At 46.4% G+C, this 27598-nt stretch overlaps 1 protein-coding gene across 1 annotated transcript in view; it reads left to right on the top strand.

The window, feature by feature from the left end:
- The first annotated feature begins 13602 nt into the window (after nucleotides 1-13602).
- The window catches only part of CDX2 (caudal type homeobox 2), a 34047-nt gene continuing 20051 nt past the window's right edge, over nucleotides 13603-27598 (top strand). The window contains exon 1 of the mRNA XM_053305018.1: nucleotides 13603-14481. Within this exon, the coding sequence (XP_053160993.1) occupies nucleotides 13944-14481 (538 nt within the window). The 5' untranslated portion in view covers nucleotides 13603-13943. The remainder of the gene's footprint in view (nucleotides 14482-27598) is intronic.

The raw sequence follows: 27598 nt of genomic DNA, 5'->3' as shown, positions 1-27598 counted from the left end.
CCACAGTGATAGCACGGTGTCAAATTCTTTTTAATATAGTGTGATCCTCTTAATTGTGCCTACGACTTCATTCCTATGAACACTTACTTGGGAGTAAGGCTTAGTTCTAAATAACATAGGTAGGATTTCAACATAAATCTAATTTATTTAAAAAAACTCTCACTTCTGAATAAAGTTGATTAGAATGGAACATTGGAATAAATGAAACCCCACTGCCTGTGTATTGAATGAAGCTCCATATCACACTCGTTCCTTGGTCTAATGCATCATACATAACACTTGAGCACATAATACGATAAGGGTTGAACAGTAGTTTTTTTCCTGTGGTTTCCAAAGAAAACAGATCTGGGATCCCAAGAGGAATTAGCCGTTACTCGTATGGTAGGAGAGTGCAACAAGTTTTCCTACTACACTAAACTTGTCTTGACTGGGGGAAAAATTCTGTGCAAACCAAACGCTTGCAGCCCTTATCTCCCACATGTATGAGAATTGCACCCTTTGGAACCCACCCCCCTTAATTCTACGTTCATGCACACAGAATTTAGCACAATCTCTTATGACTATTAACCGACTACCGGTGGTGGTGGTGGTGAAGAAGAAGAAGAAGAAGAAGAAGAAGAAGAAGAAGAAGAAGAAGAAGAAGAAGAAGAAGAAGAAGAAGAGTCATTTTAGTTGGTTAATCCCCTGCCTTTGAACAGATTAATTGATCGATTACATTAAACATATAGGCATATCACCAAAACGCCAAAAGATGTGCCTTTTCAAAATACTGAGGGAACTGTAAGGAATCCCATTTTTAGAAGGAAACCCCTATTTGATTTTTTTTTATTATGAGAATGCTGATTATTCCCCATTATAGAAATACACCAGAATTGTGCCCTACGCTCAGCCCTAGCCATTAACATTTGCCCTGATCAAATAAAGGTGAGCAGCCTCAGGACATTTACTCGGAAGTAAGTCCCACTGAGTTGTTATTATTATTATTATTATTATACATTTATATCCCGCTCTTCCTCCAAGGAGCCCAGAGTACTACATACTTCTCTTTCACAACAACCCTGTGAAGTAGGTTAGGCTGCGAGAGAAGTGACTGGCCCAGAGTCACCCAGCTAGTATGGCTGAATGGGGATTTGAACTCGGGTCTCCCCGGTCCTAGTCCAGCACTCTAGCCACTACACCACGCTGAACTGACTTCCAGATGTTTGTGCAGGAGGAGTTTGAGTTTAGGTTCATAATCTACCGAACAAAGCTTGATTTCAGCCCTCATTTTTCATATCATATATTTATATTTTGGTTGCTTACCCACCTGGCAGGAACTTTGACGGAGGAGGGAATTTAAAGAGAGAGGGGGCAAGCATTGATAGGCATAGAGCAAGCAGGTGGTGAGCTCTATCAATGAAGCAGGCAAGCCAGGGGTTCTCAAAAGTGGGCGCCCAGATGCTGTTGGGCTACAACTCCCATCATTCTCCAGCCACAATGGACAAAGGTCATTATGCCCAGAGGTAATGGGAGCTGTAGTCCAATAACTACAAAGCCCAAATTATGACCCCCCTGTCACGGATTCTTCAAAGCCCCCCAAGTCGCAACTCAACTGGACCAACTAAGACCGCTTCCAGCAGGAATCGCTCCTTTTGGAAAGCGACGATGTTTCTGAATCTTACCAAGAGCAGGAGAGCGGTGCACCTTTCCAGGATCGCTCTTTTTTGAGCTCCACAGCAGCAGAAACATGCTTAGAATTCCAACAAGAATATTCTGGCAGTGGGCAGAGAGCGAGATTTAAAAGTATGCCTTTATTAAGCCGGGGGTATTTGACCCTAAACCGGTTCACACCATAGAACGAAGCACCTTGGGGGAAATAATCGCTGGAACTCATTTTCCACATAGAGGTCTTCGGAAGCGAGGCCATCAAGCCTCCCTGGAAGTCAGTTCCATTGTCTTTAGTAGGATTTCTGCTTTCTTTCTCCTTCTTTATTCACCCAAAGAAAGAAAGAAGGCTAAATATGGATATCTGAGTATATGCATGGAGTTCTTTCCCAACTGTTTCCCTCTTAAAAAACAATTCGATGTTTCTGGAAACAGCTTCATCAAGTTCGGGTTTTAGCGAATATCCAAGCAACTGGGATTCCAGAGTTGTGAGCAGATAGCCTGTGTGAGTTTGCGAGGAAGCCAACAGACCGATCCTAACAGCATTTACTCATAAACAAGTTTACTCATTGGTTTCCACCGGACCTCCTTCCGATTAAGGACTGTAGACTTCAGATGCAAGTCTAGAAAACTCAGAGACAAAACTCTCGGAGTAAGTTTTAATATCGTCTTTCAGATATTATCCAGTAATATTGTCCCAGTTGTTGTTTTGACCTGGGAAGAGCTCCTTTCACTTCAGTGGAGCGGACTTTCATCCAAACAGCTGAGGGTTGGGTTTTGTGTTCTCTCTCTCTCTCTCGGGTGGGTTAGGAACATAGCCTATAGGAAGCTGCCATACTGAGTCAGAGGGACTAATGGCCCATCTAGCTCAAGGCAGAAGACTTTCCCAGGCCTACCTGCAGATGCCAGGACTTGAACCTGGGACCTTCTGCGTGCAGACCAGATGCTCTTCCTCTGAGCAACACCCCGTTGAACGTCAGCATTTCACCTAAGGGGATTGGGAGTGGACTATCTCAGGACCAGAATCTGTTGTTCATTCCACAATGTGAGAAATAATAAAGAAAGGTGATACTGCTGAGCATGTACAGGGTGCATTCTTCTTCTCCCCACACAATAACGACTCCGGGACAGGTGCGTGGCCTGGGGGGGGGAGGGGGTGCTGAGCCCCGGCTGGTCTCTAAAAGAGTCGACCCAGCTCATGCAAGCTAGTGCGGAAGCAGGCCCTCCTTCAAGGGTGCTTCCTCGCGCAGGCAAGCATCGGACCGCAGAAAGCAAATCTCTCCCTCTCCATCCGCTGCAGGGCTCCCTTTCAATTATCCAGTTGTGATTGTATTGTGTTTGGGGCATGATATCATTTGAAACTGATCACATACTTGGTTTTGCGATCCCCGCTGAGAGGCGGAAGATCTGGCAGGCCTGCAGGCATCAAACAAATAAGCTCTCTTTTACCCGAAGGAAGGAGCGGGATGTTTGACATTAAACACCCACGAACGCAGACCCCACGTGCAGTCGCGCAGAAGCCTGCGGGGGCCCCTTTTAATACAAGGTGTCGCGAGCTCTGTCCGCTTAATGGCCTCGTTCCCCACTTTATTGCTTCATGAAATGCACTCGGTCATAGATCAGCTTTGTTCGTGCTTATCGGGAGAGTCGATTACATGGCCGGGTTTTCTAAGCCTGCGGTAAGCCTCTAGTCAGGGGAGCGGGGCACGTGTGGATTGCGGGGGGGGGGCCTTAAGGAAAGCTCTAAAGCTTCCCCCTTTCACCAAGCCACAGGGAGAAAACAAATCCGAGAAAGAGGGCCCCGCGCCTTGACCGCCGCTGTGTCTCAGTCGAGGGGAGAGCTGAGCGCTCCAGATGATCCAATGCCCAACGCGAGTTCTCCTAAACTTACGTGCAACCTGCACATTGACTAGGATTCAGTGGTCTGAGACTTGCTCCCAAGAAAGCGTGCCTAGCTATTGTGCCTGGCCGAGGTCGGTGTCCACTCCTGGCGACCAGAGAGCACAGTGGTTGTCTTTGGTAGATTACAGGAGGGGTTTACCATTGCCATCTCCCGCGCAGTGTGAGATGATGCCTTTCAGCATCTTCCTATATTGCTGCTGCCCGATATAGGTGTTTCCCATACCAGCGGGAATTCGAACCAGCAACCTCTTGCTCCCTAGGCAAGTTACTTCGCCGCTGTGCCCTTAGGTGGCTAGTAAAGTAAAGTAAAGTAGAGCCTTCACGTCGCTTGGCTCCTGGCAACCACAGAGCCATGTGGTTTTTGTTATTAGAATACAGGAGGGGTTTACCATTGCCATCTCCCTCACATTATGAGATGATGCCTTATCCTTATTTGGGAAGTCAGTCTCACAAACGTCTAACAGGAAATCCTCGCCTGTAAGTCATGGTGGATTTGCTTTTCTTTTTTTTTTAACCACTTCCAGCACTTAGTTGAAAAGAGATATATCAATATTTGTAGTAATAGTAATAATTGTTGCAGGTACAAGATGGGATTGGTGGGAAGCAGCCGATGGACCCGATGCAGGGGTTCTCAGCCCTGAATTCTCAGATGTTGTGGGACTACAACTCCCATCATTTCCAGACACAATGAATTGGGGGGGGGTGATAGGAATTGTAGTCCCACAACATCTTGGGACCCAAGACTGAGAACCCCAGTCTGATGTAATAAGGTAAAGACTGCCTTGCTGGTTCAGGGGTGACACCTCGTTCAGCTGTTCTGCTTCCAAGAAGCTCACAAGCTGGAAATCTAGTGTTCAGATGTACACTGTCTCTGAAGCTTCCCCCTAGCTATTGGATATTTTTAATTACTTTTTTAAAGGGTGGTGTACATTTCTTCCCCGTGTTATCCTCATCACAACAGTGCTATGAAACAAGTTAGGCTGGAGACACATTGGCCTAAAATCCTCTCCAAGAAACCTCAAAGCAGAGTGAGGATTTGAACTCAGGTCTCCCTGTTTCTAGCCTACAATTACTATACCATACTGGTTCTCATGACTTAATTTTTTTAAAAAAAAGAGGTTTATTGGATGCATTTTTCTACCTCCCTTTTTCGCATGGCTCCAGGACAGTGTACATAGCAATATGAATGTATGGTACTAAAAACATCAAATTACAAAAATATATAAACCATACAGTGAATAAAAGCATAACGACAATGAATAAAACAGTCCAGAGGCAATTGACAGTCACACTCTGAAGACAGAAAGCTTGGGTAAAAAGGGCCATTTCCGCACACTTCCAGAAGGCAGAGAGAGTCAGGAATACTACCGGTCTGTTCTGGGAAGGAGTTCTACAATCCAGGGGCTACCATGAAGAAGGCCCTGTCCCTGCTGCAGGTGGGGAAAGATGCCTGCCTAGGTGCTGGAGCAGAGCCCTCCTAGCAGAACTTGTCAGGTAGATTCAGCTGAGATCTGGTACCATAACTTACACAGGTAGCTGCCTTATATCAAGTCAGTCCATTGGTCCATCTAGCTCAATCTTGTCTACTCTGATTGGCAGTGGCTCTTCTGGTTTCAAACAACAGTTTTTCCCAGCCCTACCTGGAGATGCCAGGGAATGAACAGAAGAACAGCCCTGTTAGATAAGGCCCAAGGCCTCATTCTAACCTACTTCACAGGGCTGTTGTGAGGAGAAACTCAAGTATGTAGTACACTGCTCTGGGCTCCTTGGAGGAAGAGCAGGATATTAAATGTAACAAACAAACAAACAAACAAACAAATAAGGCCCATTGAGTCCAGCATCCTGTTTCACACAGTAACCCAGCAGATGCCTGTGAGAAGACTGAGAGGGCACACCTTCTCTCTTGCTGTTGCTCTCCTGCAACTGGTATTTAGAGGCATCTTGCCTTTGAGGTTGAAGGTGGCCTATAGCCACCAGACAGCCATTGATAGGCCTGTTCTCCATGAATTTGTCTAAGCGCCTTTTAAAGCTATCCAAGCTAGTGGCCATCACCACATAGAAAATTCCATAGATTAATTATGTGCTGTGTGAAAAAGTACTTCCGTTTGTCGTCCCTAAACTTCCTGACCTTCAGTTTCATGGGGTGACCCCTGGTTCTAGTGTTGTGGGAGAGGGAGAAAAATTTCTCTCTGTCCACTCTCTACTCCATGCAAAATTGTATACACTTCTCTCATGTCTCCCCAAAGTCAACTCTTTTCCAAACAAAGGTGCTCCAGGCCTCTGATCATCTTGATTGCCCTCTTCTGAACCTTTTCCAGTTCTACAATATCCTTCTTAAGATATGGTGACCAGAACAGCATGTAGTACTCCAAATGTGACCACACCATAGGATTTTTATAGGGGCATTATAATATTTGCATTTTTATTTTCAATCCCCTTCCTAATGATTCCGAGCATAGAATATGCCTTTTCCACAGATGCTGCACACCAGAGTTGACACTTACAAAGAGCTCTTCTCCACCACAATAAACCTTTCCCTTTTAGTCAGTCCCTGACAGCTCAGTCCCCATCAGCATATATGTGAAGCTGGGGTTTTTTGACCCAATATGCATCACTTTACACTTGCTTACACTGAACCTCATTTTCCATTTTGTCTCCCACTCCCCCAGTTTGGAGAGGTCCTTTTGGAGCTCCTCACAATCTCTTTTGGATTTCATCACCCTAAATAGTTTAGTGTCATCTGCAAATTTGGCCACTTCACTGCTTACCCCAACTTCTAGATCATTTATGAACAAGTTAAAGAGCACTGGTCCCAGAACAGATCCTTGGGGGACCCCACTTCTTACTTCCCTCCATTGTGAAAACTGTCCATTTATTCCTACACTCTGTTTCCTGTCCCTCAATCAGTTACCAATCCACACATGAACCAGTTCCCTTATCCCATGACTGCTAAGTTTACTGTAGAGCCTTTGATGGGGAACTTTGTCAAAGGCTTTTTGGAAGTCCAAGTATACTATGTCGACTGGATCACCTTCATCCACAAGACCTCGAAAAAGTTAGTGAGGCAAGACTTGCCTTTGCAGAAGCCATGCTGTTTCTTTTCAGCAAGAGCTGTTCTTCTACAGTGTATGCTTAATGTTGCCCTTAAGTATGCTTTCCATCAAATTACCTGGAACAGAAGTTAAGCTGTAATTTCCCAGATCACCCCAATCCCTTTTTGAAAATCAGAGTTACATTAGGTACTTTCCAGCCCTCTGGTACAGAGCCTGGTTGTAGGATCAAGTTACATATTTTTGCTAGGAGATCAGCAATTTCACATTTGAGTTCCTTCAGAACTCTTGGGTGGATGTCATCTGGTCCTGGAGATTTGTTAATTTTTAGCCTACTTTCCACTAGGCTTATGAGATCACCCGGCATTCTGTGCATGTGTCCATCCGTGTGCCCTATTAACTTTGCAATGTCTGGATGGACCAATATGTACAAAATCAGGTACAGTTGTAGGGACATATAGGGACACCTCAATGGCATAGTTTGCGATGATGTCACCCACCCTGATCCAAGGTGGCAGACACGTAAACTTTTGAGGCTCAAGTGGGCGAACTTGTGAACCGCCTAACTGATTTTAACGGTTTGGGCCCGGGGTATTTCAGAGACCGCCTGCTCCCAAGGGTTGCTGCCCGCTTGACAAGGACATCTGAGGAGGCCCTGCTCTGGGTGCCGACAATGAGGGAGGCCCGGCTTTCGTGCACTCGGGACAGGGCCTTCTCTGTTGCTGCCCCTAGACTCTGGAATGCTCTCCCGGTGGCCATTTGTTCCTCAGACTCCATCACGGCTTTTAGAAAGCTTTTAAAGACTTGGCTTTTTACCCAGGCTTTTACGTGATCGTTTTTACTGCTGCTTCTCTGTTCTTATCTGTTATCTGTTGTCATGTTTTTATGCTTGCTTATATGTTTTTAGCTTGATGTTTTTATTGCTTGATGTTTTTACTACTTTTATTGTATGTTTTAATTTTTGTAAACCGCCTTGGAGTTTTCTTTTAACGAAAGGCGGTATAGAAATGTAAAAATAAATAAATAAATAAAATAAATTTGAACCAAATTTGCTACCACTGTAGGCTGTACACACCTAATGGTGTGGTGTGTGATGTTGTCATCCACCCCAATCCAAGATGATGGTCGCGTGAATGTCTGAGGCACAAGCCAGCTAATTTGTGGACAGTCTAAACCCATTTGAACCAAATTAGGTACAGTTGCAGTGAGTGACACACAGGGTCAACACCTCAATGGCATAGTTTGTGATAATGTCATCCACACCTATTCAAGATGGCGGACGCATAAACTTTTGAGGCGCAAGTGGGCTAAGTTGTGAAGTACTTAACCAATTTGAACCAAATTTGCTGCAGCTGTAGGGACACATAGGGACACCTCAATAGCATAGATTGTGATGATGTCATCCACCCCAATTCAAGATGGCATACACATAAACTTTTGAGGCTCAAGTGCACTAACTTGTGGACATTCTATCCAAATTGAACCAAATTTGCTACAGCTGTATGGACACATAGGGATGCCCCAATGGTGTCATTTGTGATTATGTCATCTACCCCGGTCCAAGATGGTGGACGTGTGAACTTTTGAGGTGCAACTGCACTAACTTGAGGACTGTCTAACCGATTTGAACCAAATTTGGTACATTTGTAGTGAGTGACATAGAGGGACACCTCAATGGTGTAGTTTGCAATGATGTCATCCACCACAATCCTAGATGGCAGACTCATTAACATTTGAGGTGCAAGAGATCTAACTTGTGGACCTCAAATTGAACAAATTTAGTCCAGTTGTAGAGACAGTGAAAGGAAAGTAGGCTGATTAGTTCTTATTAGAACAATTTGCTAGTTTTTCAAAACGGTTTAGAACATTCTTTCTATCATCTCAAATTGTTCTTAGCTGGGACTCGTTGCATACACAAAGCAGGTACCCTGCCACTGAGTTATGGTCCCATCCCCTGATAGGTATTTGGGACCACACAGTTTAGAGATTTAAAGGTAGTAATCAGCAGCATCTTGAATTGTATGCAAAAACCGATGGAATATGGAAGTCCCTCAGGGACTGATGAAATACATGCACCATCAGTACCCTGTGATGTTGGAATTTGTCTCTGTTCTCACAATGATGATAACAATAGAGGAAAGCGGGAATTCAAGCTGGGCATTTTCCTGCTTTTGTGTCAGTGAGAACCCAGAAATGTAGGACTTGCAATTTGGCCCAGCCTACATCAACCCCAGAGCAGCCTCTAGAGATCAAATCCTAGTTCATCGGACTGTGATCAATAGGGGTGTGCAGAACTGGTTCGAATTCAGCCGAGTTAAAGTTGAACTGGCCCCATTTATCCGAGTTAAAGTTGAACTGGCCCAATTTATCCGGTTTGAACTCAAACCAAACTGGCCTCAAAAAAGGTGGCTGGTCCAAGTTAAAACCAAACTAGGCCCGCGCATAATTATGGACTGGTTTGACCCAGTACAGCAGGCTATGTTTGTAAAGGGTGTTTTTGATTAATAAATGTATGTACGATTGCAACATAATTTGAATCCTTGTCTGTAGGCCAAAAATCACAATCCATTTGCTTGCCAGAAATTGACTGTGTCTTGCGGTTTGTTAAGCCCCTCTGCTCCTAACCCTCTTCCTGGACAACATTTATTACTACTAGCAGCATTTATCATACAAGAAGGATAGATTAATATTTCCTTGGAACCACTCAAGACTTGACTCTCTGCTAGGGTGTTAGCAACTGTCAAGGAAAACAAGATTCTGACATGCTTCTGTCCTTCTCACAGAGATCTGATATGCAACTATTCGCTTAGCCGTGCATTTTTTAATGGCATGTGTTAAGAGGGCAGCACAAGGGCTGGTTCCAAAGCTGACCGCACTAATCTTCCCACCTGCTCATTAAGAAATAATGCTTGCATTTGCCAATAGCATAACAGGGAATTAGATAACTATATTTAAGGAATATAACCTCCATGGCTCTCAGTCTCATGATAATTTTTACCACGCTGGATATCTTTCTTGGACTATAAGTCAAAAAGAAGTCTAAAATGACTCACATAAACCAGAACATTTGAAATCCATCCTCATTTATAAAAAAAGTCACACAAAATGACTCCTAGGCTTACAAAGATATGATACATCACTTGACATAATTTATTATGATCTTGTTTGAGTTTTCGTGTTTGATAACTCAAAAAGATAAAAAGAACAAAATAAAATTTAAAAAAACCCAGAACTCCTGGGGACACATCTACACTCCAAGAGACAAGTGTCAGTGCCTTCTGTGCCAGTGTTATGGTTTCTCACACAGAGAATCCTGGGAATTGACAGCCACAAGGAATACAATTCCCTTTGGAAAGGAAATTATTAAAGCAGTTGAATTTTATGGGGTAGACTTCTTGGTCCTCACAGTTTCCAAGTGCTTTGGGGAAAGTTTTAAACCACTTTTATCCCGGTTAAATGTATCTTTTGGATGCACCCGTTAAAGTGTGCTGAATAGCATACCTTGACGGAATTCATTTATCTGTCATCCCACATAATACTCATATCCGTTTGTAGATTGCAATATCGATTGACCTCGTCTTCTAAGAATTTTGCTCGATCGTCCAAGCTGCTGTTGACCCGTTAGACATGGCAATACAGATCTCTGAATTATTTCCCCAGCACTATGACCGCCCAAACCACATTAGGTTTGATTTTGTTTTAATAGGAATCAGGATGGAGGTGGACAGCAGGAACATCAGGAACCAACTTTGCAAAGGAGCATAAATATCAAGGGCCGGCTTCTCTCGGGTCAGAGAAAAAGAAGTTGCTAATAAAACGGTTCGCGAACCGGTCATTTAATTTCAGATTTAATCCGTTCCCAGCTACGATGGCAAGAATTTCAGACAATATATTCACATCTCTTGATCCCTTTCATAAACTAAATGGCTTGTTTGTGTTCTGGAAACCCTGCTTGCAATTCCCCACTCATTTCCTCCAGAACAGCTCTGTTCACATCAATGGGATCTGCTTAGAGTTGGGTGAGCGTGGACTCTGGCTTCTGTTATCTGGTTTCAGTGCTGCTTGTTTGTTTTTAAGTTGTACGGATGGAGAGACCGGGGCATTTATTTCGATTGGTTAATTGGGTTTGATTAATAGGCTTAACGCGAGACAGTTGAGCGTTTAATAAAGGGCATCGTTTGACTGTCCAACAGGCATATACACAGGATACCCAGACACCTAAATTGATACGTGACTGTATATCCACACGTACTCAAAAATCGATTCTTTCATCTCACAAATGTCGCCGAAATCTTAATGATAAGGCAGGCTACAGTCTTACACATACTTGCCTGGAAGAAAGTCCCATTGGAAGTCAGCAGTATTCTTACCTCGTGCGCGACTGTGCGTGTCTGCTCGACTCGAGTGTGTGTTTCTCACGCATGCACTGAAAAACCGTGAAATGGGGGGGGGGCGACTCCCCTACAGACTATTCGTGTCATTTTGTCGTTCTCTACCACGCGGTTGGGGGTGGTGGTGTTCTTTCTCCCTTATGTTTTCTGTACGTAATAAAAAGGACACGATCCATGAATTCGTATGTCCGATTTGGATTAAGAAGTGCGTAATGCTTGATGGTTCGCGCATAACAATAAATGTATGTGCGATCAAGCCATCAGCCGAGACAAGCAAGGTTGCGTTAAAGTGGCGAGATCTGGCTAGATTAGATCTGATCTCACTGTTTGCCTGCTTTTTTCTCTTTAGTTGTGTGTGTTGTACGTGTGTGTGAACGGAGGACAAACACTTTATGCAACTGACAAAATGAGTTCTAATCACGGGAGTTTATACCACAATCAATCTTGTAGTCTTTCAGGTGCCACAAGGCTCCTTTTGTCCGGATCGTGCCCTTAGTAGTATCTCTCCAGGGCTTCCCCTAAGGGCCTCAGAGCGCTTCACCTTTGTGATCGCCGCTGACGCTCCTCCTGAGACGGCTCTTGAAGGTCGCGAGGCTGGCGCTGCTGTCAGCCAGGCTGGAGTGGGAAAAGGGGAAAGTTTCCACCACGGGCAGTTTTATCTGTATGAACAAAAGACTGGGTGGCTGTGTGTATAAAGAGATGCAAATACCCAGCGCCTCCTGCATTGTTCCTGGCTCAAGGTGAAAAGTTAAAGCATAAAAGCAATGAGTGAATCTGATGGGGATTGCGGGGGGGGGGGGGGGGGGGCTGTCGCATCTTCAAAGGGCAAACTGTGTCTGCGCCAGGATGCACTGGAGGGCGAAAAGCGAATTCTCATATCAAAGTGACATTTTCCTATCTCCTTTACAGAGGTCAGGAGATTCGGATCGTGCTTCAAATGTGCCCGAAGCTCCGCAGTTCATGGGTTTAACAAAATTAAACCTAGACTTGGATGTTGTATCTTTTCCTCCCGTTTATATTGGGTCAGTTGGAAATAATAGCTTCCGTTTGCAACTCTGGTTTGTGATAGCGAGAAGAGAATAATTTTCTTTTGGTCCCTTGGGGAGACTAATTTCCCCCAATGTTCCGCGTTGCAATTGTAGTCAGCTACTGGGTTTCTTGATTTTCGAGTATAAAAATATAAATTCAGATTAGTCTAAATTGGTATATTATAATCTTAATCTGTACTTATTAAATCGCAGAGAGATGAGTATGCTGGGCGATATAGAAATATTTATTTATTTGATTTCTATACAGCCCTTCCAAAAATGGCTCAGGGTGGTTTACACAGAGAAATAATAAATAAATATAAGAAGATGGATCCCTGTCCCCAACGGGCTCACAATCTAAAAAGAAACATAAGATAGACACCAGCAACAGTCACTGGAGATACTGTGCTGGTGGTGGATAGGGCCAATTACTCTCCCCCCTGCTAAATAAAAGAGAATCATCACGTTAATAGGTGCCTCTTTGCCAAGTTATCCGTTTTATAAATAAACCCGCATTTAAGTGCATCGGTTTAGATTTAAATGGTATGAAAACGACAAGCAATTGACTTCCTTACCCTTCTACTTGCCTACTCTGATTCTGTCTCTCATACTCTGTTTTCCCCCACCTCTACATCTGTTTAATCCAGCTGACTCGAAAATAGATTGATTCTATTTACAAGTCTCGACTTCGGATGCTTTTAAAAAGAAAGCCCACTTTTTCCCACGATCTTAAATATGGATAGCTTCAGAGAGTAGACGGAAGCCAATAGAATTGATTTATCAAGTATCAGCTCAATGGCCTTGCACAGGGGGAAATGTAGAAAACAAACCCTCATTAACTTTTAACAACAACCAAAGCATATGGCCTCTGATGAGTCCAATTATTCCTGGGTGTAGTCCATTCGCAATCAAAGGGGCTTTCCTAAATGTGATCAGGTTCGCAAGCTTGATAAGCAGGAACACTTTTCGACAACCCTAAAGAAATTAAGATAATCCCTTTACGTTCTGAATTCACTTTTTTTGCCCCTTGCCTCCTCTTCTCCTTATCCGGGATTAGGCTGGCGAATTGGTTATTAACGAGTAAAGGGCTTTAAAATGAGAAGGCAGCACCTTTCTCTTTCGGGAATCCTTGGGAGTCTATAAAGAGATTATGGACAAATTTTAAAGCGCTTCTAAACTTAAATCTCCCCCTCAAGCCAACAGAACCGAAACATGCTTTGGACTGGACATTTCTCTGTTTAAATAGGTAGGCAGTTTCTGAACCTTGTTTAGTTTGAAGGCCTTACCAGATCTTACATTTGTTAAGTTTCTTAGACCTGCTTAACATGGAAATGTAGGACTACCCGCCCCCCCCTTTTAAGGTGCTCTACTCTTCCCAGATCTGGCTACCCTTTGGTGTGTTTCCATGTACCCACCTTGTTCCCCGCTCCCCCTCCCTTTCTTTCCCTCTCGCAAGTTCTTCGGATTCAATTCTTTGAACCTGTGATTGGAGGTTAAAGTGCACCAGGTTCCAATGAAGGAAGGAGGAGGAAGCTCTTAAACAATAAAAGCCTGAATATGTCGCTGTGATCAGGTCGCTGCCCTCTCCCTTATCTTTTTAAATGCAAATCTTCTTCGGGATATATTACCCCCGCGCCTCTCTCTCTCTCTCTCTCCCTCCCTCGCTCCACGTCACCTGCCCTCGGTGGTGGGCCTGGCCGGGCCATTCCTAAGAGAGCCTCTTGTCAACAATCGCTCATCCTCCTCTGCGCAGCGCTGCTGGCTGGCTTGGCCGAGGGAGCCGGCGGCTCCCTGAGGGACGAGGCTCGGCTCCTCTGCGCCTGGAGACAACGGCAGCCACGGGGTGGGGGCCGATCCCCGCACCCGAGCCCAGCCCCCACCCCGGCCCCCAGCAGTATGTGGAGAAGCGTCGCTCGTCTCCGGCCACCATGTACGTGAGCTACCTGCTGGACAAAGAGGGGCCCTCCATGTACCCCGGCTCGGTGCGCCACGCAGGGGGGCTCAACCTGGCCGCCGCCGCCGCTGCCGCCGCCGCGCAGAACTTCGTGGGCAGCCCCCAGTACACGGACTACGGCGCCTACCACGTGCCCGCGGGGATCGGGCTGGACAATGCTCAGTCGCCTGGCTCGCCTTGGCCCGGCGCTTACGGCGCGCCCCTCCGCGACGACTGGAACGGCTACGGGCAGGGGGCGGCCCCGGGGGCGGCGGCGGCGGCGGCTGCCAGCGCCATGCACGGACCCGCCGCGGCAGGCTTGGCCTACAGCCCCGCCGGAGACTACCACCCGCACCCGCACCCGCACCACCACCACCCCGCTCAGGGCCCTCCGGCGCCCTCCTGCGGGGTCCCCCCTTCCGCAGGGCTGATGCAGCCTCTCAACCCGCCGCCCGGCTCGGAGCAGCTCTCGCCTGGTGGCCAGCGGCGAAACATCTGCGAGTGGATTCGGAAACCCACGGCGGGGGGACCCGGTAAGGCAGAAAGGCAGGCGGCGCCGTCGGGGGTTGCGGGCGGCGGCTCTCCTCCCAAAGGAGAAGCCCCGAGCGGCTGAGGGTTGTTGCCTGGAGCTTGCACCTTCCCCTGGAGGGTGGGAGGAGGACGAGGACGAGGACGCAGATCTGTCCCTTTCACCCGCGGCGGGGCGAGGGCAACACGCTCTGCATCTGCCGAGAGGCGCGCTTGTCACGCCTTTTCCTTTGTAGGTCCCAACCGAGGAGAGAGAGCTCCGTTGTAGGGGCTGAGGTTTCGGATTGCCGAAGGCTTGAGCGACCCTCTCCTTAGTGGGGGACTGACAGCAGGCCACTGGGGTCCCTGCAGGGGGACGCAGGGATCTCTTGGGCCAGTCCTTCGGGAGAAGGGGCTGCTGCTGCTGCTGCTGCTTAGACACAACTCTGCTCCGCGGACTTGAAGAAAGGAGCCCGCGCCGTCGCCTGCGTTGCGCAAGAAAGGGTGACTCAGGCCGACCCTTAACTCTGTGAAGCCGGAGCACGCGCGTCTCGGCAACCCAGTAGTAGGCTGTACTGGTGTGTGCTTAGCGTCCGGCTCCCTTGCACCGGTGCAAATATGCCCCATTGAAATGACTAGGACTCCTTTGCTGCCAAGTCAGCTGGCGGGGTGGGTGGGTGGGTGGCGTTCAGTTTGCCACCAGCCGCCTGATGATCGTATGCGCACAATGTTCAACTGATTAAGATTGAGTTTACTCTCGAGTAAGTGTGTGTGTGTGTTTAGGATTGCCTTCCTTCGATTTATAGGAGCCGGTCGGAGCTTCGATTTATACGCCGGTCTCTTGGCATTTCTTGGCGCTTAAGGCAGCAGTCCTATGCACACTTCTGCATGCAAGTAAGCCCGGTTGAACTCTGTGAGGAGTGGACATGCTTAGGATTGGGCCCTTACATGAGCCAGGCTTGCACAGTTAACGAGGCTTAGGTGTAAATAGGTTTACTATCCAAGCCCACTCGGTTATAAAATCGGCTGATCGTTCTCCAAAGGGGAATAGGAAACAATCCGAGAGCAAGCGCGTTCTTTCTCCCTTTGGGTCACGATTTTGGGTGTAAAGCTGCAATCCACAAACCGCAATCCACAAAACTAGAATAACTGTCGGAGGCGCCCTTCTGAAGTCTGGGATGACCACGCCAGAGAGGACTTATCCTTTAAGGGCGCGCTCCGGGGCCATTAAAATCAATGGATGCTTTGCCCTTAATTTCAAGGAGATGTGGATCCCAATTAAAATCTACCCTGTGGGGACGTATTTGTGGTTTGCAGGCCTATATCTTTCACGAATATCCTGTGCAGAGCTTCCTGGAAGTTGGAAGTAAATTTAACGGCGGCCAGTCCAGAAGTACTTGTTCTCCACACATTCAATGTGTTCAAGATCCTATTGTATCCAGGGCACACGAGCAACACGGTCCCTAAAAGTTCTTTATTATAAGCAGTATTCACAAGAGTTGGGTTTTCTTTTGACCAGTTCTCTTCACAAATCTCAAGTGGCGACGTTACAGCGACCTAGGCAGGAGACCTGTGTTGCCTTCGGTGGCCTGGTTTGTATTCTTGTTAGGCGAGTGCGTTGGCTGATCGTACAAAACTATAAATCTCAATGGAGACAGGCAACTCTAACCCCCGAGTCGGCCACACGGAAGCATGTGGGCACTAAAACTGCCACTCTACAGCCAGTTCCTGGGAAATCCGTTCCATGGAGATGAATGTATGTACGAACAAATGAATGAATGAATGAATAGACTTCTATTTATTCATTCATTCATTCATACATACATACACACAGCACCCCAAACTTCCATCTCTGGGCAGTTTACAGCAAAATAAAACAAATTTAAACCTCAAAACAATTTAAAACCACAAGTCTAGTTGAGGTTGGATGAATAAATGAGTCTTTAAAGACTTTTTAAAAGTTGTCAGAGTGGGAAGGCTCTTATTTCAGCAGGGAGTGCATTCCAGAGTCTCGGTGTAGCCACCAGACCAGCTGGTGGCAACAGCAGACGGACCTTGGGGCTCATAGTGAAGAAGAGCTTCTCTTGAATACCCAGGGCCTAAGCTGATAAGGACTTTATAGGTTATAACAAACACCTTGTATTTTGCCTAGAAACTTATTGGTAGCCAGTGTAGTTCTTTTAATACAGGGGTAATATGAGATGACCAGAGAGCAATCTGATTGTTGCATTCTGTACCAACTGCAGTTTCTGGACTGTACAAATACAGACACACATAGAGTGCATTGCAGTAGTCGAGTCTGGAGGTTACCAGCATATGTACCATTGTTCTGAGGTCATTTATCTCAAGAAACAGATACAGCTGGCATATCAGCTGAAGCTGATAGAAAGCACTTCTGATCACTGCCTCAAACTGAAACACCAGGGAAAGGCTGGGGTACAGAACTACTCCCAGATTGCATACCTGTTAATCCTGGATAAATGCGACCCCTTCCAGTATTGGAAGATCAAAATTCTCGTGAGTTCTGACCTGCACAATAAGTATAGATTCAGTCTTCGTTCATTATCCCTCATCCAGCCTATTGCTGCCTACAGGCAGGCATTTAAGGACAGGCCTTCTCCTGATGATATTGACATGTAGACATACATTTGGGTGTCATCAGTATACTGATAACACCCTGCACCAAATCTCCTGATGATCTCTACCAGCAGTTTCATGCAGATGTTAAAGAGCACTGGAGACAGTATGGAGCCCTGAGTGATGCCATATAAAAGTTCAGATTTTGAAGAGCAACAGTCTCCAAGCAACACCATCTGATATCTGCCTGAGAGGTAGGATCAGAACCACTGCAAAGCAGTGCCTCCCACCCCCAACCCTCACAGACTGCCCAGAAGTATACTATGGTCAATAGTATGGAAAGCCAACAAGAGGCCTAAAATGACCAACCCACTCCCTTTGTCAATTCCCGGGTTAGGAAGTCTCCATCAGCCCAGGCTGACCAAGATAGTCTCCACCGAGTAAAGGTAAAGTGTGCCATCAAGTCCCCCCATAGCCTGCCAAAAAGCCAGTTTGAAATGGATCCTTCAAGACTGTCTGGAGCTGGGAGGCCACCACCCTCTCAATTACCTTGCCCAGCCATGGAAGGTTGGAGACAGGCCTATAGTTGCTTAATTCTGAGGCAGCCAATGCAGGCTTCTTCAGAAGAGGTCTAATACTTGTCTTTTTCAGCGTGCTTCAACCTTGGGAGAGCAAGCAATGCAAAATAAATCCAAGCAGCGTGGCTGGCAGGACATGGCCTCAAGGCCTTTGAAATCTGTACTCTGGAGTTCTTGTTTCCAGCAGTGCCTTTCCGTTAATAATAATAATCAGCAGCTTTTCTGTTGCATTTTGGGTATTCAAAGCAATTCACATTCATGGTACTGTAGTCTTCAGAACAACTACCCGAAGTAAATTAATAGCATTCTAACTGAGGCGGTCTGTAATCTTGGAGAGCGTAGATTAGCCGATAGGTGTTCCCATGCAGCTTCACAGAACTTAGATTCCTCTTCTCCTTTGCTGTTGGATGTTACAGGCATCCATCCGGCCTTGCCACCGCACATCCCAGAGGTCAGGAAAGGGCTGTATTCCAGATCTGCTAGGGTGCAAAACTGGCGCAGTGGGCGGGGAGCAACCCCAACGCAGAGTTAAATGCGTTTAGATGTCTTGCAACAACTGAAATTTAGGTTTCAGTCCACACTAGGCCATTAACTGAGCTCGGTGGGATTTACTGCCATGTAAATGTGCATATATAAGCGGTTTTAACTCACTCGGGGATTGTGTCCCTCTGGGAGACTCCAGAATGGAAGAGTCGAAGGAAGGGCGCAGGCCCCTGACTGAAATTGCTCAGAGCCAAGGCGGGCCAGGCTGGCTCTGGATTCCTAACGTGCCAAGCGGCTGGGGATTTGTGAGATCGCGGAGGAAATCCTCCGGGAGCAAGGATCACGACCCGCTTGGAGCGCGAAGGGCCTGAACGGCAGTGTTCTCTCTCTCTCCCCGCGATTTTTGAACCCGGGGGGACCGGAGACGCGTGTGTCGCCGCCGGTGGAAGATCCTACTGAACGCCACCTGGCCGGCGTGTCCTGCGCCAGAGAAAAGGCGAGCGTAGAATAGGAGGATTTTCGAGGACTTCCAAGCGCCACGATCTAGGAATGATATTAGTTTTTCTTAGGGCCAGCCAAAAGGACCCTACACTTTTGAGCCGCTAGGAGAGCTGCCAGTTTCGCTGCAGACGCCGGGTTGTTGTTGGAGGAGGCTTGCTTTGGGACCTTTAGTGTATTTGTAGGAGGCGACCTAAAGAAACCAAACCCCTTACTGCGGATCTTGGTTCGCATTTCCAATGACCCCCCGGATCACTACATAATTCGCACAAACGGGGCCTAATTCTTTAATAGGGAAGGCTGCGATGCGATTCCAGGCCAACATATTCGGAGAACAGTTGAGCTCAATGTGACTTATTTATTCTTTCTGTCTGTCCTTTCAGATTTTTATACTGCCTGCTCTCTCTCTCTCTCTCTCGGAGCTTTACATAAAATTTACTTCCAAGTAAATCCGTTTAGAACTGAAGTGTAAAGTATATTTCAGATCCAAGCCAAGCAGATTCAGACACTTCGAAGCTAAACGTCACTTAAATCGCTTGAAATTCAAATTCTTTTGCTAGTCTTAAAACAGTGACTGGCATCCTAACTAAATTACTCGACGGAAGTTATGTTGAAAGCTTAACTAGTCCTTGAGAGTAACTGCTGAGAAATAGTAACTGCCTTAGTCTGGATGTGTCAGCCCATGTGGAGAAGAAGGTTCCACGGAACTTACTCTGAGTAACGCCTGTAGGACTCTTGAGTTTGGTGCGCTGGTGGGGACAAGGCTGGTCAATTATGTAGAGATTCACTGAGCAAGTTTTTGAAGTTCAGGATAAAGTCAGAGGTCAGGTGAATTAAAGTTCCGTGGGTTGCTGTCCCAAATATGCTGAGATGGAAATACAATCGAATTAGTTGATAAAGTTCATTTACCATCTCGTTGTCAGATATATTAATTGCTTTAATTTTTTTCTCTTTTATATTTGCCTTGAACAGACTGTTTTGTTTTTATTTTTGAAAGGCAGAGTTATGCGAATTTGTTCTGATGCAAGACATTCGGGAAGCCTTCACTCTCGTTGTCACATGTTAATTGGGCGCCTTTTACTCGGAAAGTAGGTTCGGTTAGTTTCAGCGGCCCATGAATCCTCCGGTTGCTGCTTATAGGGAAGGTCTCGATTCTAAGCCAAACATACTCAGAGTCAGCAGTACACTTGGAATCAATTGCTAAGGAGCTTCGTCCACAGGGAAGTGTTTTTGTGCAAACTCTTACAATGAATTGGAATTTGGAGCTTTGCAAAAAGGCACTGAGGTTTCAGTGAGGCTTGCGCAGAGCAACTTCCTGGAGACTATTGCCAGGGTGTTTTGCTGAAAGGCATGCTGAGGATCGAGCCCCGCAGCTGGATGTACATTTGACTAAAATCCTTGTATTTTAAAACCGATATAATCTTTTTCTGAATTTCAATGGGTCTGAGGTCAGCCTGAAGCCAAGTTCTCATCGATACCTATGACTTCAGACTGTGAGTGAAAGCCTCACATAATTGAATGCTCTTTCATTTTAAAATGCTTTCATGCAGAAAACTTGCATGTCAGGGAGCAAATTTAAATTTAAATTAATTTCATTCCTGTATGAAGGAGCATTCCTCCATGTGAACCTGAAGGCTGAAACGATGCAGCCCCAACCAGAGAGAAAAGTGTGGTCCAGTGTATAACTCGTACAAATCCCAGCCACGATCTGAGGGCACATGGAATCCTTATTAAAGCTAAGCAGGTCTAGATCTGGTCAGCGCCTGGATGGGGGGCTGTTTGGCAACTCCAGGACCTTGCCTTGAACTCCATGATGGAAGAAAGGTGAATTATATATGAATAAATCATTTTTCCAGAGCAAATTCTGTTTGTGCATCATGATCCTCGGGAGACCCAAGGTCCCTGGGCGCAATCTACATAACTGAGCATCAAAATCCATCCATGTGAGTGTAGAATAAAACAGGCACTGCCTGTTTCAGAGAGCGTGTGTGCTGGTTGCAGGGCTAGTGCCTGATCACTCCGTCCTCCAGCTGATGTCCGATTCCATCCTTAGTGGAAGTGATGGCTTCTTGCTGCAGCTGCCCAAGGCCTGATTACAACCACTTAAAAGATTTTTATAACCAATTATGGTCCTATAAATCATCGGTTGATGTGTGGTTAGTTGTGCATTGGTTTCTGACTCACTGGGTGCATAGCTGTATATTCCCACCTCCAGGTTGCAGCCAGTTCCCCTTGCTTCTCTCCCTGGCCCTGCTAGAAATAATAATCCCAGACCAGGAAAGGGCTCAGGGTAGGGAGGCTAGGAATTGTTCTGCCTTGTTGTCATGACTAAGGCTCCTCAAATCCAGGTGGGAGAGGGATGAAGGTCTGTTTGTTTATAGAAAAGGGACCCATTCTGGGTACAAAGCAGGGTTGGAGTTTGATGAGATTTATAACTCCTATTAAAACAAGGCTGCATCTAACAGAACATCCCACAAAGTGTACCAGTGCAGTGGAGAAGTGGCCATTTCTGATGCTTTCCCCCTACCCAGGAAGCCCTCTCTGTGCTACCCCAAAAATGGTCCCTGAAGGTTGTGCAACCCTTGGGAACATATTTTCAGGTGATGCAGAAGGCTTCCAGGGGAAGGGGAGGCCATCAAAAATGGCCACTTCCCTGCGGCAGTTGGTTGGGAACTTCTGTTAGACTGCTCTCTCCTTGAACCAGTGCAGCATTGCTCTGTATGCCATTGCCACCCATTGTCTCTGGCTGCTGTAACACTACTGAACTTACTTGAGAGCAAGTGCCATTGGGCACAGTGGGCCTTACTTATGAGTAAACTTACATAAGCTCGCTGTGCAGCAGCTCTAGCAATGTCTGTTAAAGTAGGATTGTTATTCACCTGGAAGGGAAGCACTGTAATGCTTCCCATCCAATGAGCATTCAGGCTAGTAGAGGTTTCTAGAGCTCTCTTCAGATGTAACGTTGTACTGGAGTTCAAATGTCTGCACCTACATACATGCTTTTTGTGTGAATGGCCACACCTGTGTTCAGTGAGCCTGGCCGCAGTCCTCCTGAAATGTAGGATACAGATAGGATTAGGGTGCTGCTGTATCTGCCTTCAAGGTAACATGTGAATAACTGTACCTGCATACAGATCTGTGTGCACTGTACATGGATTGCATAGGCTGAACCTAAGCTGTGAATAGGACTCCTATCTCCCAAATGAAGCAAGAGCTGCTTTAAATCTCACCTGCAAATAGGGGTTGCATCAGTCAGGAAGTCCCCAGTTAAAATTTGGACTAAGCCATGACCTGGCAAGGTGATCTTAGATGCGTTGCTTCCTCAGGGTTGCCAAGTCTGACTGAGGCTATTCCTGGAGATTCCCCTCCCTAACATTGATTTGAAAGATCAAACCATTAAAATCTCCAAGAGGGCTTTTGGTTATCACCTGGAAATTGGTGCCAGTTCCCAGAGACTCCAGGAGGATCATGGTGGGTTGGTTTAGGCTTTGATCTGCAACAGGAGGATAACAATACCGACCCATCTTGCAATGTTGTAAAGCAGGGGTGCAGATCCACCCACAAGTATTTGAGGAATTCCCATTTTACTGAACCCCCCTCACAAACCTAATTGCCCATATCTCCCCTCTAAAGTGTCTTTCCTCACCTCAACCCCCCACCCCCATTGAGGAGTTGCTCCTCAGGCTTTTCCTTTATCATACAGCCTTGGAATTTTAGACAATGCATGTGAACATTTTGAGGGGCATAATCCAGGCAAAAGGAAGCGATTCCAGCAGAAAGATTTATGCACATGCCTCATTCTCACCGCTGGAATCCAATGCAAGGCTTCGCCAATAGAACCCCTCAAACATGAGGAAGTATTTTTTATTCTTGACTTCTATGGCTATAATCCTATGCTAGGGAGGCAGGGCCATTGAAATGAGTGGGGCATAAGATCTGAAACAGGCATAAGACTGACTTCTTCCTGGGGGAATAAAAAAACATTTCCCCCCTGTGTGTGCCTACTTGAATTTAAACCTGTTTAGGTTGAGGTTCCAAAACAATGGCTGGCTGAGTTCACATCATACATCCCTCAATCCTAAACTCAATCATGGGAGAGTAAACCCAGTGGTACTTTCTTCTGTGTTAATATAGTGGGGTAACTCTGTGCAGGTGGCATTAGTCAAATCCTAGCTCTCAGTTCAGAGACCCCCACCCCAAATATGGGATTACTGCCCCACATAATATTGAAAATCCAGGGTGGGTGAGTGTGTGAAAGAGGTGTGTGTGTGTGTGTGTGTGTGTGTGTGTGTGAGTGAGTGAGTGAGTGAGAGAGAGAGAGAGGGAGAGAGAGAGGGAGAGAGAGAGAATAGCATGTGGTATGAACTCTCACTACAAAGTGTTTTATAAACACTTACACCCGAATCCAAAGCATGTTACTTAGCAGTCAGTCCCACTGAGTTAAATGGGACATGGCTTAGTAAGTGTGCTTAGGGGTTACGCAGCATTGTATTGGCAGGGGTGCAGATCCCCCTCCCCCCCAGCATCCCCTCCTATTTTATTAATTCCTCCTCCTATTTTATTCCCTCCTATTTTCCCCTCCTATTTTATTCAATTCCTCCTCCGCACCAAACCTAATAGGGCCCTATTCAACCCCCAGCACAGACTTCCTCGACTAGTTGTTGCTGGTGTCTACCTTATATTTCCTTTTAGGGACAGGCAACCATCTTATTTATTTTTTATGTAAACTATTTTGAGCACTTTTGTTGAAAAGTAGTGCATAAATATTTGTCGTAGTAGTAGCAGCAGCAACCCACATCCCCAAAAGTGTATTTTCTCCCCACCACTACCACTGCTGGGGAAAGAAAAGTTTGAGAAATTGCTCCTCAAGCTTTCTGTCTGCACCCCTGAGTATTGGTATCTACTGGTGGTGCCCTCCAAAAAGGTTGCTCAGAAGAAGAGGGTCCCATTCTCCCTTACTCAGTTGTGATGTTAATCTACCTCCTAGCTCGCCCCTCCTCTCTCTCTTTGCAGACCCTCATCTGTCATGGTGAGGGGGCTTTAAACCCATCTCCCTTTGATATACACCTTCCTTGCTATTGTTTATCTTTTCCTTGACCGGAAAGGAGGTGGAGGGAGCAGAAACTTTAGCAGTCAATACTGAAATCTGCCATTCTCCTCTCATTCTCTCTCCTTCCTGGGAGGGGGAAAAGGGGCTATGCCAGAGTGGGAGCAGGTGGGGGGGGGGTTGTTGCAGAACATTAGATCAGCAAGAAAATCTTTCGTCCCCCTCCTCAATAAACCAATCGGCTGCCTTGCTCCAACGGGTGGTGATTTTCATGTGGCTCCTTTTAGGAATCGAAACTTTGGGATAAATAGAGATGCATAGATTTAAATAGTAATTTAAACATTTAAAGAAAGGTATTTAATTTTAAAATACTGCAAAAAAAAATTCTGTATTTAATTGTAAATAGTCACAATCCATTTTATCCATCAGAGGAAGAATATTATAGATTACTCTTTTATTTTTTACATTGGCCTGTTAAATATTTTAAAACGGTTAGCTATTTGAACACAGCCCACCGATCACAACTTCTGGATTGCATTTGCACCCATCATGTTCTATTTTCCGTTGCTTGCCCAATTTCTTAAGGTTGATGACTTTCGCCCCTGGCCAGCTCCTGTGCCTGTCAGTTGTACGTCAGACAGAAATTCAGCTGGCAAAGTCTTTACTATCACTGGAAGAGAGCCTGGTGTGTTAAATGTTGACCTACAACACAACAGGTGTGAAAAACTGATTTATAAACCAATAAACAAACCCAGCAGTTAATCCTGCCTTGGATCGTTTGTCTTCTGAAGTGTTCTTACGGTCAAGAGTCATGGCAGCCAATAGAAGATTAAATCACTGGGGCCCTAATCAGACATTATGCTGTGTTCAGATGTCTGTACACACAAGTTTTTGTATGAACACTGTACCTGCATTTATTTTAATAGTCAGCTTGTCTACAGCCTCTGTGCATGGTATAGATAGGAAGTGCATATGTAACATTTTACTACCTGTGAGCAGATTTGTACCTATGTACACTGTACACAGGTTGTACATTTTTTTAACAGAATCTGACCCACCACCAGCTGAAGACAGAGGAGTTGTAAGGATTACCAAAAGAATGTGAAGCACTTTGAACTGTCAAAAGTGCTGTAAAAATGTGACCCACTTGATAATGCATGCCTAATTGTACCTGCATACGGTACCTGTACCCAGCACTGATCATAACATGTGTATAGATAGGGCTTATGTTGGTTTCATTGGTGGGATCGTGCAATTTGTGGTCATTTTCTACATTGAGAGCGGGCAGGCGAGTTTAGCCTCTCAAGAGCCCGGATTTTTAATTAGCCATATTTGCATCCCACCGAACATTCCTGTAACGAGCTGAGCGGGCAGTCGACATGCAGTTGCTGTCTTACTTAATCAGATCCCGGTTCATAACCTCACCAAGGTGCCGCAGCAGTCACCAAAGAACAGCTAAGAAGCTTCAAAGCTGCGAGCTGAATGCCGGTCTTTCCGGTCAAAAGTCAAACACGCACTCCAGCTCACAGAAAAGATACTCATGGAAATTATTATTATTATTTTTACATTTATATCCCGCTCTTCCTCCAAGGAGCCCAGAGCGGTGTACTACATACTTGAGTTTCTCTTTCACAACAACCCTGTGAAGTAGGTTAGGCTGAGAGAGAAGTGACTGGCCCAGGGTCACCCAGCTAGTTTTCATGGCTGAATGGGAATTTGAACTCGGGTCTCCCCGTCCTAGTCCAGCACTCTAACCACTACACCGCTGGCTTGAAATGCAATGGGCACATACTCAGAGGTTCTTTTCTTCTCCAAAACCAGGATATATATATATATGTGCGCGCACACACGCACACACACACGGAGGGGCAAGGATTCCTGGTGTGAATTAAACCAGGAGTGATCTTCAAGGGAATAGGCTGCATTCTTTAATTACTATTTATCTGAATCCAAGATTAGTCCCACCGTCCGCCCAAGTTCTTTGATGTTAGATAGGGGGGTGGGGCCGGCAAATTTGCTATCGGGGAAATATGAAGTCCTCGCTCAGTGCCAGCTTCAGCCCCTGGCATCTTCTTCAGTCGGGCTGGGAAAGCCAAGCCTCCTGCCTGCAGCAGTCCTGGAGAGTCGCTGCCAGTCAGTGTGGACAACACTGAGCCAGATGGCCAAGGGTTGGACCCAGTAAAAAGCCGCAAGTTCCTAGGTCCCAGTGGATGTAGCCGGCCTTGCTTCAGGGGTTGTCTTCAGTTCAGCACCCTCTTCCTTTCGGGTCAATAAGGTCCTGCTGTGAGGAATAGCTGTATGGAGGACCGGGGGAGGCCCGCGCGGATCTCTCTCCCCGCCAGCCCCCAGCCCTTCTGGGCTGAACAGGGGATGGATGGTGGGTGCTGCTGGCCCGGGGAGCTCTTCTTTCCCACCACCGCCTGGGTCTTCCTGCCTGGGAGGAGGAGGAGGAGGAGCTGCTGTCTCCATGCCCAGCCAGGCCTTGGAGCCAGGCGGGCGGGGCTCCTGGTCATCGGCACCCCCCGGGGAGGGACGGAGGGATGAAAGCGGCCGCCGCCGCCATTTGTTCAGGCGGGGCGAGGCAAACAGACGGCAGGGGCGTTGCAGCCGCGGAGGCCCTGGCTTTGATAAGATCGCCTGGCTTGTTGTCCTGCATTGTTGGCGACGCTGCTCGCCATTCAGCGGCTCCGGGGCCTTCTCTCTGATCCGCCGTGTAGCCTTCGCCAGGGAGCCTTTGTCGCTGGCCGGCGGGGGAGGAGCTCTGGGCCTTTCCCTTTGTCTTCTCTTCTACCTGACCCCAGCCAGCCTGCTGGCCATTAAACACCTACAGGCAACCAGCCACCACCCGACGCCTCAGATCTCCCTTCTATGGGGCTGGGGAACCAGTTCCACAAGAAGCAAGCAAGCGAGAGGGCCAAGGGGGGTCTGGCTCTGAAACCCCAGGCACCGGGGTGGGAGTCGCCAGGGGTCATCGTCTCATCTGGGTGGGGAACGCTCCGGTGTCCGTTCCGAATCCCGAGTGCGCGGATCCAAACAGAAACGGAATGATCATTCCTAATTCGAAACAACGGCGCCGCACCTCCAAACTTTTCCGCAGTTAAAAGGCGCTGGAGGCTTTGGGAGTGGGGAGCGCCGGCTGACCTCCGGACTAGTAGTATCTTTCAGGAATGACGCTTAAGGGCTTCTTCATTTCAGTAGGACTACTCAAGAGTAACTTAGCCTGGATGTCCCTCGATGTGTTTTCAAAATTACTGGATTTGGCAAATTGATGCGGTGTTGGATCGCTTACAATATAGTTCGGTTTTTCAAACTATTTTTAAAATGAACAGTATCCCTCAAAGTTAATGTTCAAAATAAAATAAAAAATAAATAAAAATAAGTAGTATTTTATTATAAATGGTGTAAATCGATTCCTGGCCAAAATGTGTATTTGGATCTACCCTATTTGAAACCAGCTGTATTAAATTATTGCAAGTTGTCCTCTCTGGCACCAGAGATAATGACTCCGGGGATTTCTCTCTTAGTCTTCTCTGGTTCCAATGCTCTGGCAGGTCGAAGGGCTACTTGGAAGTTATAGGTACTTATGTAAATTAAGGTTACTTCCAGTGTGCTTAGGTGTGACTCCTGAGTAAGTCCTACTCTTGGGGTTTGTTCCAGACCAAGCAAACACACTCCACACCCCATTATTCATCATTTTTATTATGATTAATTATCCTGAGATCCACTGAAGTTACTTTCGAATTTAAGATGGGGTTCCACCTATGGTTTACATTTATAAGGCGTAGTGTTTAGAGTGGTTTAGTTTCTTTGAAGTCAAAAGGGCTAAAAGACTGATCCATAACCCAGATAGGCAAATGTGACTGGATTTAAGCCAGTTTAGCCCTGTTGATGTGAATGGAATTAACACTTCCACCCTAAACAAGTACTTGGAAGAAAAGTCCATTGCTTTAGGTGGAATTT

This window comes from Hemicordylus capensis, chromosome 3, assembly GCF_027244095.1.
Source record: "Hemicordylus capensis ecotype Gifberg chromosome 3, rHemCap1.1.pri, whole genome shotgun sequence".
Taxonomy (NCBI): Eukaryota; Metazoa; Chordata; class Lepidosauria; order Squamata; family Cordylidae; genus Hemicordylus; species Hemicordylus capensis.
This window is presented reverse-complemented; position numbering and strand designations above follow the sequence as displayed.